At 35.2% G+C, this 14,089-nt stretch overlaps 1 protein-coding gene across 2 annotated transcripts in view; it reads right to left on the reverse strand.

Moving 5' to 3' along the window:
* The window catches only part of LOC134855137 (multifunctional protein CAD-like), a 66,007-nt gene that overhangs the window by 42,601 nt on the left and 9,317 nt on the right, over positions 1-14,089 (reverse strand). Inside the window, exons 7-21 of one of the 2 annotated variants that reach the window (XM_063871547.1) lie at positions 13,658-13,753; positions 13,118-13,217; positions 12,686-12,827; positions 12,172-12,318; positions 11,742-11,884; positions 10,985-11,128; positions 10,088-10,199; positions 9,181-9,338; positions 8,755-8,857; positions 8,288-8,409; positions 7,874-8,023; positions 7,606-7,629; positions 4,735-4,896; positions 3,228-3,325; positions 34-271 (exon numbers count right to left, since the gene is read on the reverse strand). In XM_063871547.1, coding sequence (XP_063727617.1) covers positions 34-271; positions 3,228-3,325; positions 4,735-4,896; positions 7,606-7,629; positions 7,874-8,023; positions 8,288-8,409; positions 8,755-8,857; positions 9,181-9,338; positions 10,088-10,199; positions 10,985-11,128; positions 11,742-11,884; positions 12,172-12,318; positions 12,686-12,827; positions 13,118-13,217; positions 13,658-13,753 — 1,939 coding nt within the window. The remainder of the gene's footprint in view (positions 1-33; positions 272-3,227; positions 3,326-4,734; positions 4,897-7,605; positions 7,630-7,873; positions 8,024-8,287; positions 8,410-8,754; positions 8,858-9,180; positions 9,339-10,087; positions 10,200-10,984; positions 11,129-11,741; positions 11,885-12,171; positions 12,319-12,685; positions 12,828-13,117; positions 13,218-13,657; positions 13,754-14,089) is intronic. The other variant, XM_063871548.1, reaches the window with a different exon arrangement.

Here is a 14,089-nt window from a genome sequence, read left to right on the forward strand (position 1 = left end):
TCCAAATTTAAACAAAGCTTTTCGGGCACAAACCTGGATGCATTTGACAGCACACCAGTCAAACTCCACACTGGATCCAATCCTATAGACTCCACTTCCCAACACCAGAACAAAATTGCCCTTAGAAGGGGCCAAGTCATTACTGGCTCCATTATATGTCAGGTAGAGGTAGTTTGTATGTGCAGGCCACTCGGCCGCCACTGTGTCTATCTGTTTCACATATGCTCTGATGTTGAAGCTAATTCGAAGTTTGCGAACTGCCAGTTCTGAGCTGTAAAACAAAGGAGAATACAAACAAAAATGAACGAACAAAATTTAATTCGTCTTCCAAATGGGAATAAGTTGCCTGCATTTTACAAAATAAATTGAAATTGAAAAAAAAAATCATCTCGGAAGGTCACCAAAAAAGCCAGTAAGCTGCCTCGAGAACTCTAACAAAGCTTAAAAATCATCTCCTTTTTATAGTTTTGTTCTTTACCTTATGAGTACTTGAAAGGACATTTTAAGAGCCTGCTTTTTAATCATGACACACTATATTTGCATTTTGATTGCAGTTAGGTTACAAGCCGAAAAAAAAGCAATTTATCAAGATTTCGTTGAGAACAGATCAATTTGCACTAAAACTACGATGAATATAATAGGCACGAAACCATTTGGTTGTGATTCGCCTATTGATTGTGATAAAATTATTAAATAGCTTCAAAAAAAATTAACATCCGATCGCTGATCAAAAACATTCTACAAGTTTTCTGACGCCTAAGAAAAGTTTTGAGTAAAAAGTAAAATATTCAAAATGTAGAACCATTCCCGTGGAAAAATATAAAAACTTGATCTTTAATTAAAAGGGGAGCGCAGTTATTGAGGAGCATGATGAGTGAAAATAATGTTTCCTGAGAATAAGGGGAAAATGACAGTGAATGAAGAAATTGTTTTAGTTTGTAAATATAAAAACAACATCATACTTGGTAATAACGAACTGGTACAGCACATAATTCATTAGACTTTATTCGAAGCAATTATTATTTACGCATTATATAAATGCTATCAGCTGATCAATTTAGGGTTGCGAATCTGGCTTGAAAAAATGAAGATCCAACTCATGGTAGTATTCGAGGGGGACCGATCGTTTATCAGACCAATGTTTTAGCATAAAAAGTGATATTTGAATCTTTTAGCAAAAAAGTGAAAATTGAGTCTTTAAGCAGACCATCCTAATAAAGTGATACATGATTGATTGACAGACTCAAAATCACGCTCAGTCTGGGATCACGCTTCCCCAATTAAGACAATTATCTCTCGGTTTGTCAACATAACTATCAACTCCAAAAACACAACAGTCTAAGTTAGCGGCAAAACAAAGATTTACGCGCACAATAACACTAGTGTTGAATTGAAGCGCAGCGGAGCAAGCGGCCGCTAATCGCCAATGCCGCTTTTGAATTTAGCTTTCTGACTTTATAATTGTTCTGAAACTGCTAAAAGATTGGTCTGCTAAAAAACCGGTCTGATAAAATCTCTAGCACCGTATTCGAGATATCGCATATTTTCTAAATTTCAAAAAAAAATTATTTAAAAAAATCTCATTTTCTTGGTAGAGGGTTATTAACGTAACTTTGCTCTTCCAACCGTTAAATTTGATTCTTGTTTTTTATCTTTAAGAATAATCGCATTTCGAAAAACAATTGGTATTTTTTCTTTTTTTGATTATCCATTAGTTGTTGCGGTTATTGATACATCGTCCATTATTATCCATGGTAGCTTGGCTGTCTGCTACTGACTTGCGCTAAAAAATTAATGACCGCTCAAAATAAATTAGTGTGATTTTTTCAAATATTAACTTAACTAAAAACTAATTGACTAGAGGGTAGACCTTCAAAAAGCACGCTATGCACCTTCTTCTATCCTTTCCCATTTCATGTAACTCGTATTTTAGATATCTTTGTTTGTATGTGGTTGGAAACCAGATGATGATTATAGTTAGTTACAACATAATTTTAGATAAATGAAGTCTCTTCTTCTTGTTCATCCACAAAAACATGAAATCATTTTTCAGAAGAACAAATATATCAAAGATATAGCAATATAAACATAGCCAACTGACACTTGAAAAAGAATAATGAACGGAAAAAAACTGAAAAAAATCGACTTGTTTTTTCAAAAATCTAACTTTTGAAATTCGAAGGAAAAAATAGATGACCTTAAAGCTCTTTGAATTTGTAGAACAATTTATGATGGACACTTCATTGTTAAAATTAAGCAATTTGAGAAAAATGGATCAATAGGTAAGACTTTTATTTCGCTGAGAAATCTGATAATTAATTTCCATTTTCGAAATTAGAAGTCCATTAATTTTTCGTGACCTTTACAATTTTGCCATTCGATAGTGGAGTTTGCCTTCCTTTTAACAATAGAAATGCACTGAAATTAAGAAGAAATCACAGGTCAAACCACGAAAAATCAAAATTGAGTGTGAACAAATTGAGTGTGACTTTTTCCTGAAAAAAAAAAAAAAAACGGCAAGACCTATATCAGAGTACTCACTAGGTTCATTACTCTTAATTAGAACGTTTTCCAGACTTGTTTACAATTCAGTTTCAGTTTTTTAAAATGGCCCCATTGAGTGATTAAATGCAGCGGGCATGTTCTTTAAAATTCTGAGCCTTTTCCATTGCTTCAATAAATTTAATTTATGCAAGTTTGTTTCGTTGGGAGAATTTGAATTTTTTTTTTCAAGCATATCAAATATAAATAGGCCGATAACAAACTGAATGCGCAATTTTCATAGAGATGACACGAGAAAAACACTCAGAACGATAACTGTGAAGTAGATATAACAAGCAGTGAACAGCCAAGTTATATTTTGTATTTTTGCCTTTTACTACAATACCGTCAGATTTTTACCTCTAAGTAACATTAAAGGGTGCTAAAAACTCCTTGTTAAAAATTTGCGTGAATATATTTTGACGTTTTCTTTAACACGACAGAGCAAACCAAAAACCGCCTCCGTATTTAAAAACAAAAAAAAACAGCAAATGCAGCTAAAAACCAACTGTTTATCTGAATAATCGCCAAACTGGAATATAATTTTTCAATACAGCTTAATCCAGCAGTAGTGTGGTCTAGCGGTAAAGACGCTGAAACTAAATAAGCTCTACTAGCATTCAGACAGGTTCGAGTCATCAGTTGTACAGTACAGTACGCATTCGTGAATATGAAGATTTACGTACCTTGCTATGTATGATCCAATCTGTTTGTCTGAGAAGCCACACTGCTTGGCCTTGAGAAGTAACTCTCTGCTAAGAGAACTGACGTTATCAGGAACCCTCTAAAAACATGTAGAAGACGCTGAACAAGACTTAAAGCAAGAATTTAAATTTTATCGGAAAAGACAGCGAAAGTATAAAAGCACACCTAATATAAAAAACGAGACTAGTAGGGCACAGACAACTGGACTGAAATCCACTTTACAGTCTGCCCTGTGATACTTTATTATGTACTTTTCACATTAATTCATACTTTTTTGCTTTAAGAAATTCTTCGCGAAAACCACTATTTGACACAGAGGCGAAGCTGCTTTTCAAAAAATTGCGAGATATATTGAGTTAAAAAAATTCTGAAATCGAGTTTTTAATATTGTGATGTTATTTGAAACAAATAGGTTTTTTCGGTTCTTTTGATCAATTAAAAAATTATCAACTGAGTTAATTTATTACTATTCGAATGTCAAAGCACATGAAAAAGCTGTAAAGGTGAACGAAAAGTGGTACCAATATTTGCGACTTAGGTTGGAAAAAAGGTTCGGACTAATACACTCCCTTCGCAAGTGTAATAAAAGAACAGTCAAGCAAATCTGTACTGACCTTCAATTGTATTGAGCTCTCAACGAAGTATAAACCCTTTTTACATGAGGGAAAGAGACCAACGTAAGAGCTATTCAGCTCATATCAGAAAACCGCTGTTGATGCCTTCATTACGACATGCACTCATTTTAGCGAGTATTTTCTGTTTAACCAAAGTTTGCACGTTAAAGCAAGAATTACGGAGCATCATGGCGCAACTTGACACACGAACACTTGGTCATTGCTCCAATCGGAAGTTCGAAAAAAGGGATGTACATTTAAATTCATTCGTTAAAAACCGAACGAACTATGAGTAATAAATCACGATTGATATGACTTAGTTAAACCCAGCAAATGACGAAGACAGAAAGCGTCAAACGTAGAGAACGGAACATCAATTTTCTCGAAGTTTTAAATCCATAAAATTTTATAAATCTTATTTCCCTACTTTTTCTGAAACGAGGCTTTAATGCGACCAGAAAGTATAATTTAAAGCGTTAGTCAAATTAAGAAAAAGCATCCAAAACTCTACATTGTTTCTTTTATTTGATGTCACAAGATACTGAGCTCTCAGAACTATTCAGTTTCGGCTCATTTTAATTTAATATATACTCAATTAACATTTTACGCATATACTCATAATATCCTGATTTTCCAAAAAAAAACTACAATACATGTAGAGTTTTACATGCAATCTCTTACTTTACTTAACGCTGTAAGTTTCGACATTGTGACGATCGCATTTATTTTATTCAATCAACAAAATTTACCAAAAAGGAAAGGACTTATTTGTCTGTAACTTCTTCCAATCAAAACAAAATTTTAATTGTTAACTTATATGACTTCATTTTGAGACGCAATTTGTAATTTTTATACGATCTCTGTACATGTATACCTTGAGCTGAAGTAACTCCGAAGTGATGTTTGAAATATTCTTCAGTCTGTTTAGGAACCATCTGTCAATTTTGGTCAAGTTGTACAACTCATCTATACTGTAACCTTCGTGCATTGCAGCTGCCAACACCAACATACGCTCATGCGTAGGTTCCTTCAGGTCCTGAAAACAGTTCAACCCCTTATTATTAAATTCCATGGTGGTACAAGCTAGTTCGCATACAAATGGAAACTCGGACTAATTTGATGTGATCTGTATTAAAATGAGTCTGAAAACCCTTCACCACTCTCAAATTCATCGAGACGTTTCGACCCAAATATCTAGCACACATAGTATCGAAAAAAGCCACATTGATAAACATAGCAAACTGAAAGTTGGAAAAGAGCAATGGACGCTAGGAAATTTCAAAAAAAAGAGATGGATGACCCTTAAGTTCTTTGCTTTTCTTCAACAATTTTTGATTGGCAATTTTTTCATTTAATTAACCCAATTTGAGAAACTAGATCAATAGAAAAACTTTTATTTTCGCTGGGAAATCTGGTAATTAAATACCATCATCGAAAATAGGAGTTGATCCCGTTTTTCGTGACCTTTACGTTTTTGCTGTTCGAGTGGAATTTGTCTTCCTTTTAACACAGGAAATGACTTACAAAAAAATCAAAAGTCGAACCGCGAAAAATTAAATTTGAGCCTGAACACAAAGACTTTTCCTTTCATTGCGACCTATAGACACTAGTGGATAAAATTGAGCGCAAACTCAGATTTTTACTCTCTTAAATGCATTTTGAACAATATTTACTCGATTTTCATCAAAATTTTTGCATAGATCAAGAGCAAATGATCAATGCTACCCTATGAAACTATAAGTATTTGGATTCAATGAATTACCAATGTAATTTGGGTCTGAAAAGGCCGTTTTTCCTCATTCAATCTGCGTGATAAAGTAAGTAACAGCCGAGTTAAGTAACAACTTTTTCACTCCGTTTATTTGAGAAAAAGTTCACTACGATGCCAAACTTAGTGCAGATGAAAAATTCTGGCATTTTCAGACCGGAATTACCTTGGTAAATCTTTGAAAGCCAATAATGACAGTTTCATAGAAGGTAGCTTTGATCATCTGTTCTTGGTCTATGTAAGATTTTTTGAAGTAAATGTTAATAAAATTGGACATTGAAAACAGGCGTTTCACGAGAGTGACAAGCTGAGTTTGCGTTTAATTTAGTCCACTAGTGTAAGAACGTGAAATACTTTCGTCGACTCTTAACGAACAAAAAAATCACTGAGACCTATACAAGTCTTCACTACGTTCATTACTCTTAACATGCGTTAAAATGATGAACAGACAAATCAGAATCACACTGAATGAACCGAATAATCAAAACTGGGACTTAAATCAAAGTTATCGAAAATATTTGAATGAATATTTTAACACAGAGGCGAAGCTGAGCTTCGCATCACTTGCGATACAAATATGAATGCCAATGAAAATCAAACGGAAAAAATCAAAAAATCGTTTTTGTCAATAACAATTACAACAAAAGTCCAAAATATCCGGAACAAAAGTGCCTGCACCATTAGAAACTCTAAGAATAGCTTTGGGAATGCTATAAAGAATTCAAGTTGTCAAAAAAAGTCCTTTCTGCGGAACTAAGCAGACAGACAATCTAAATTAGCCATATATATCTCTATTTACGAGAAAACAGGTCTCAACTGGAATCGAACTCCCGGGCTTTGCCGTCTCAAGCATTGAAACTACAGCAACTTGGAATAAAGCAAAACCATTGAGTACGGGAAATAAGCCGACAAATATAAACAGACGGACGATAGTCCGAAAAAGCACAAAAAAGAGAGCCCAGCCGGATTCAAACCGCAAACCTTTGCCGTCTCATGCTGTTTTTTTTACCTCTACGCCAGATGCGAAGGATGTTTGATTGGATTTGAATTTATAATTACCAAGCGGTAACAAAGCCGAAAAACCTGAGCGTAAACCCTTCATGCCGAAAAGAAACTCAAAAAAATTCTAAAATTTAAAAAATTTCCCCTTAGAGCACACAAACACGCGCACAAAAACTTTTCGGACGTAACGACGCAATAAGAGGTCATTAAGTCGATATTAATTAGGCCGACATTTATTAAGCCGATAAAAATGTCGAAAAAAAAGAAAATTCAACAAATCGAGCCGGTAAAATTACAAACAATGTTAAAATCAAACTTCGATTCGGCCGGATTTTTAAAAAGCTGAAAACAACTGCAGTGAAAATTGCTTTCAGCTAAAATAAAAGATTGTTAGATAAGGCAACTAAGCTGACAAAGCATAAGCAGACAAAGAATAGGCCGAATTTTTTTCGAACCGGAACATTTACCGTTTGAAAAAAAAACTGGTCCTGGTCAGACTCGAACCCCTAACCTTTACCGTCCTAGGAGTATTCGTTACCAGCAGGCTAAGTGTGCAGAAGACACTGCAAAATTTCAATTCATTATGAACCAAGTAAGGTACCACCAGGAGTCCAATTGTTTTACGGGAAAAAAGTCTAGTACCCGATTGCAATACTCTTGCTATCGCAAGGGTAATTATTGGGATATATCTTCTGTTTAATTAGTAACACCCTATCAAAACTAGCAGGTCCGAATCTTATTGCACGTAGAATTTAAAGCAAAAATCAAGCAAATTTAGAGCCAAGCTTTTATATATTGAGCAAAAGTTGAGAAACAAAAATAGTGATAAAAAAACTTTAAAGCCATATTGATGCTTTGCAATCGTGCGCGGATAACGGGATGCTTTAGTTTAAGCATTCAGCTTTAAGTGGGTTAAGAATGGGTTAAATGTCTACGGTGACAACGGAGCAGAAATCAACACAAATTGTTTCGTACCTCCGTCATACTCAACCGCTGCTTCTAGACAATTGCATAACTTATGTTAATTAACAATTGGGGAAAACTATTCAGTAGGAAAAAACATAAATTCATGTCTTCAAAAACTATAAAAACTCCAAATGATCATTAAATTTAGCAAATTAATCATGAAAGACACGATTATACGGAGGATAGAAAAAACATACCCACCAAATATTTATACTATCTGCTGATTTAGCACTCTGCTAACTAAATTATTCACCAAAAACGAGTACTCATAACTTACTTCCTCGTTGACGGACTTCATGAACGGATCGAATCCCAGCAGGTTCTCGTTCATCATTCGGAGTGCCTTCTGGAACGCCTCCTCAAATCCTCTTCCAATGCCCATCACTTCACCCACACTTTTCATTGCACTTCCTAATTGGGGCTTCACCTACGAACAAAAAAAATCATCAAGTTACTATAACAAAATTCATTTCCCATGATTTCGTATAATTTACGGTCACAATATTTACTTCTCCAAAATAATTTGAAATCATTTTATTGACTAATTGAAAGAGTTACGAAGTGATCAAACAATTATTTACATTATCACTTCTGGTCTCCAAGTTTTTATATTTTCGATTTTGGGCTGATTAGGTATTAAATATGCGAAATGTGTGAAGGGCGAAACGTGGGACATTCGTGTGTAAGCTACCTTAAGGAACTTGTTCAAATCCCATCTGGGTATTTTGACGACACAGTAGTCCAGACTGGGTTCGAAGCAGGCTGTGGTTTCATCTCCAGTCACCGAATTCCTCAGCTCAACCAGAGACTTACCTATAAAACAACGATCATGATGAAATAACGAAACGAGTAGCTTCTGTTTCTGTTACAATTTCTATTGATATATTTTCATTTAAAATCTACTATTTCGAGAAATAATAAACAGTTTCACAGACACAGAATCAAAGCTGTGCTTCGCGACTACAAGTGGAAAAAGCAAAAAGTAGCTAAGAGTGAAAAATTACACATCACGGTCTGCAAAAATTGCAAAATAGGCCTTAACTGAAATCGAAACCTCATGAAACTAAAATTTTACAGTATTCTTTAGTTTTCCGGTAAAAGAAATTTATAAATCCGCCAATAATGAATTAACTGGTGATGTATTACAATTTAATATACCTAGACTGAGTTTGGCAGCGACGTATGCCAGAGGGTATCCGGTGGCCTTGCTAGCCAGTGCAGAGCTACGGGAGAGACGAGCATTCACTTCAATGATGAAAAACTGAAACATAAGGATCGTGTAAAATATCTTCAACATCACTAACCAAAAAAGAATTTTATACACATGCGTGAGTTGAAAAAAAAAATTGTTCAATAAACAAACAAAAATTCTCAAACTTTCATATAGATAGGTACCCTAGAAATGAATCTTTAATATACAATTGGAGTTAAAACCTTTATAGACTCAAGCTTAGATATATTCGAGAAATTTGAAAAATAAGAAGCAATATTTGCAATTCAAATATTGATTTTGGCTTATTATATCAAATATTGCTTATTTAATACAATAAGCAATATTTGAAAAACATTCGTAAGTTTACTGACCTCCTTGGATTCGGGATTGAGCGCATACTGTATATTGCACTCTCCAATCACATTGAGATGTCTGATCACTTTCAGAGCAGTGTCTCTCAACATGTTGTACTCGTCATTGCTCAGCGTCTGACTAGGAGCCACTACTATGGACTCTCCTGTGTGGATACCTGAAATCAAACAGCCATCAGTCTGTGCAATTTAAACAAAGACTCGAGTACTTATTATATACTTTTTATTAAACAAATGGTTTAAGATGAACAAACAATCGAAGAAAACATACGAAATGCAACAAGAGTAGCCGGTTGCTGTGCAAGTAGCACAGAAAGTTACGACCATATTCATAAAAAAACTTAAAAAAAGCTCTATTTTCAAATTGAGTCATTTTATGGAAAAGGCGTCATAAGAAGAATTGAACACAAATTTAGAACGTAGATAAATTGATCATAATTGGCTAAATTTATCATCGAGAAATGAAAAACAAAACAAAGAAATAAAAAAATTTGTAAAATATTTTATTTTGCAACTTGTTTCGAATCCAAATTACGGCTGAAATGTCTTTAACATGACACTACACTCAAGCCCCTAAAAGTTTCCCTATCGGTACTTAAAATCGACCGGAAAAAACACCACGCCATTCTTCTTCCTTCCCACTACTTGAAATGGTCGGAACAATGAGTATTGAAAAAAGAAAAAAAAAAGGAAAAAATATTTTAAAAAAATCATAGACATCTGAAAACGGATCTGTATAAATTATGAAGATTCATGCACTAGATATTTCAAAATTAGTCCAAGTCAAATTTTTTGAATTATTTTATATGCCTGAAAACAATCTACTATCATTGTACAAAGAGCAACAGCAATGAATTCTGCCCCTTGTTGAAAACAATCATGCCAGAACAGTGAGAAATTCACATACCTAGAGGGTCCACGTTCTCCATGTTGCAGACTGTGATGCAGTTGTTGTATGCATCCCTCACCACTTCATACTCCACCTCCTTCCAACCACGCAGAGACCGGTCAATCAACACCTACAGAATAAACAATAAGATACGCCATGATTACAGTCAAAGAGCCTACTGCAGTCGAATTATTATTGCAGCACCAGGTAACAAGTATGGCCGGTTGCTGTGCAAGTAGCACAATATGTTCCGACCATATTCATAAAACACTACAAAAAAAAACTTCTCTTCAAATTAGTGTCGTTTTTAGTGCGTGTTGTGTTTCGAGGACTATACGATCGCGTAGACAATTATTAAATTAGGCATGATGGTTAACATTCGTCTTCAAAAAATGAATTTAAAAAAAAAGAAACAAAAACTTCAAAAACTCTACTTTTTCGAACTTTTCTCTCCATTCTCAAATAAGAAGTTCCTCTCCATTTTCGCCATATTTAAATACTACCATTGAAAAGATAAATTACACATAAATTAATTATTGCATCAAGTTTTATCTTTATGAATTAGAAGAAAATTTGATCATCAAAGGGCTGATTTTATGAATAAATTCCTCATTTGTGAATAAATTTCTCATTTCTTTGGTAATATTTGGATACTTGTTTTACCAATTAGCCTGCAAAAGTCAACATTTTTCAGTTTTTCTGCTCGACGGTCCCTTCTGCTTTTAGACTTTCTTGCTTATTGCTCCACCTCCGGTTTAAAAGCCAAACGAGCAAGTAGAGAAGAGGTGTCCAATATAATGCTTAATTCAGTTCGGGATTAAAATCTGACTTAAGAAGAGACACCAGAATCAGAATTCATATAAAAGGATCCAACAGAAAAATCCTATTCGCTTCAGTAAAAAAGCTATAAGTCACCTGACTCGTAAGAGTAAAAGCGCGAGTGGCCAATTCCTTCAACTCCACCTCATCATGAGCGAATCCAGAGCCCAAACCTCCGAGGGCAAAGGCAGCTCGCACTAGAACTGGGTATCCTAGGATCTTTGCAGCATCTATTGCCTCCTAAAAAAAGGTGACATAACAAGTATGATCGTTGGGATCTTTCTTACTCCCTCTTCTACACCTGAAAGCGCCCATTGTCAGCGTGCTTTTACAAGTTAGTCTGGCTGAATGCGTGCTTTTTAGCTGTTAAGTATGCAGAATAAATAATTTTAAAGGATGCACTGAATAATTTGTTCAGCATGCTATGTTTCAGTACGACTTTTTAATTTAGTTTTTCAGAATTTTAATTTAGTTTTTCAGAGTTTAAAATCGAATGTGGGGAGGGGGTGAAAGAACTTATTGTTGTGATATGATATGTCAATTTTACTAAGGTGGAGATAATTTCATGTTTCATAAATTTTTACATTATTCCACCTGCCGAAAAAAGGAAAAATCCCCTTTTTTCTCAAATCATATTACGGTTAATGGTGTGACAGCCCAAAACGCTTAGATTTAGAATCAGCTGCGGGAAAATCCAAAAAAGATCGTTCGTCAGACTCCCCCATATCAACAAGTGGCTTCATCCGACCGATGTTGCGACGTTTCTAGGGCTAGGTTTGAGCATGCCGGACGCCTCCACTCTGGACTTAAAAAATGCAACAAAAACATAACAACAACAACCCAATCTGCCCACCTGTACTGTGAAGGCTGCCGCACTGGGGGCCACCCGTTCGCCTATCTCCTCCACCTTGTCTCTGAATATTGCCCTGTCTTCTGTCGCTTCAATCGACTCAATTGCCGTCCCCAACACTCTAATGCCATACTTTGCCAGGATACCTAGATTACAAGCAATTACAACTAACTACTACAATCAACAGTTTCTGAAGATGTCTAAAATAGGAACTAAAGCCCTGCATCTACCTCTGGATTCAATAGCACATGCTTTCTTTATTTATGTATTAAAACAAAAATTATATATTTAAAATTCTGATGTGTATTTCTTTGGAAATTACAGCTTCAAAACAAACTTACTGAAAGTAACAATTCAATATTTTTGGGTACAGTGTAATTTTTTGCTTCTACAACCCGCAATGAACAGCCAAATCGGACCAAAATTTCCTCACCCTCTTTCTCCAACTTCACTCCACAATTAAGCGCAGTCTGCCCTCCGAAAGAGAGAAGAATTCCCTGAGGTCGCTCCGATATGATCACTTTCTCCACATACTCGGGAGTAATAGGCACAAAGTACACTTCATCGGCTAAGTCTTTACCTGAAAGAATAACTATTGTTGTTATATCGTTGTTTTATTTTTTTATAAACCCCGGGCTTAGCTCCCGCCTTTCAAGCTAGGACCTTTTATTCCCTGGGGAAGATGTCATCACTTCGTTGTTTTAATCGTTCTTATAGACGGACCCATTTCTGTTTCCAAAATTTCTGTTTTAATCGCTGTTTTACGTGCCTTGCAATGTGCGATGTTACGATGTACAGTATTAAGAGCAAATGAGTTCAGAAATGTCATTTTGTTCAACATGCAAACTTTCAATGTGTCATGACTGCGTTAAATTAGGTTCATTGAAGTTGAAATCCAAGTATACGGAGGAGGAGAGGGGGTGAAGTAGAAACCGGAGCCCACTTACTAGTTTGGACAGTTGCGATGTTTGGATTGACAAGTACCACTTTCAGTCCCTCCTCCTTGAGTGCCTTGATGGCCTGAGAGCCAGAGTAGTCGAATTCACCAGCCTGGCCGATAGACAGACCACCACTGCCCAGCAACAGCACCTGGAAAAGACGGAAAATGATCAGAAGTTAAGCTTATTTGTCAACAGTTTAGAGGCGATATACAAATTCGAGGTAAAAATCACATTAAAACTCCATATCCTCTTTCACTTCCTTCGTAACCAAAATTTATAACTCTTCTCTTCCAAACAGTTATTTTTATATTTTGTGAAGTTGTTTAATTAACTGCGTAGTCTATAATGGAATAGCACAAAAAATGTATTAGAGCCAAGAAATTTTTTTATCTATATCTTAAACTTTTGCTAGATTTGAAGTAAGTCATACCAACATACCTTTTTGATTTTGCTGTCGAGAGAACTTGTTACTCTTTCGTATACGGTGTGGTGTTTCAGTTTCTCGTAAATTCGATCGGACACAGCCACAATCTCTGCTCTAAAATAAACAATTACGATACCAGGTGAGATATTATGCAAGCGATGCAAGCCTAGCAATTAGAAGGTGAGTTTTTAAATTGGGTAATCTTAGTTAGTCGTGAATAATCAACCTCAAGGTTTATTTCTGACTACATAACTAAGAAAAAATTCTTCTAAAAAAAAGAAGAATCAGTTACATTCGAACCGAACGGCACAAAAAAAAACAAATAGTCCGCTACTTACATCGCATAAAATAATATTCTACAGAAAAAAATCAACTTATAAGACTCTTTTAGTGGGATCAGACAGTCGTTTTTCAAAAATGATCAAAATCAAATTTTAAGAGTAGATTTCCTGCCCTTCGATTTATAAATCATTCTTTCAGATTTGTGCACTGTAATCTGATTTTGGAAATGAGATCTCCCTTTGGTTAAATAATTGTGTCCAACTAGTCCTCACCCTGGCTTCACATGTGTCCTGACGACATCCATGAAAACATCAAACAGAAACTCAGAATCCATCGGACCAGCTCTACCTTCGGGGTGAAACTGCACGCTACAATGCAAACACAACAAATATCCATTACTAATGAAAGAAGATTGCAAGAAAAGAAATTTTACCTTCGGGTGAACGATACAACCTTAATACATTATCCAGAATTGAAACTCGAAATAGTTACCAAAACAGGAATTTTACAAGTTGAAGTCACTAAGTCTCACTCAGAAGGTCGGAAAAAATGAAACGAAAAATCCATACTTCTTTTGATAGATGAAAACAGATTTTAAATGACATGTTTATGTGATGCTTTCAATCTTGACTAGATTTGTAATATATTTACACAGCTTTGATATGGCTGTCCAATCTGCACAGTGATATTTGTACGACAAAAGG

The sequence above is a fragment of the Symsagittifera roscoffensis genome, chromosome 10, assembly GCF_963678635.1.
Source record: "Symsagittifera roscoffensis chromosome 10, txSymRosc1.1, whole genome shotgun sequence".
Classification (NCBI taxonomy): Eukaryota; Metazoa; Xenacoelomorpha; order Acoela; family Convolutidae; genus Symsagittifera; species Symsagittifera roscoffensis.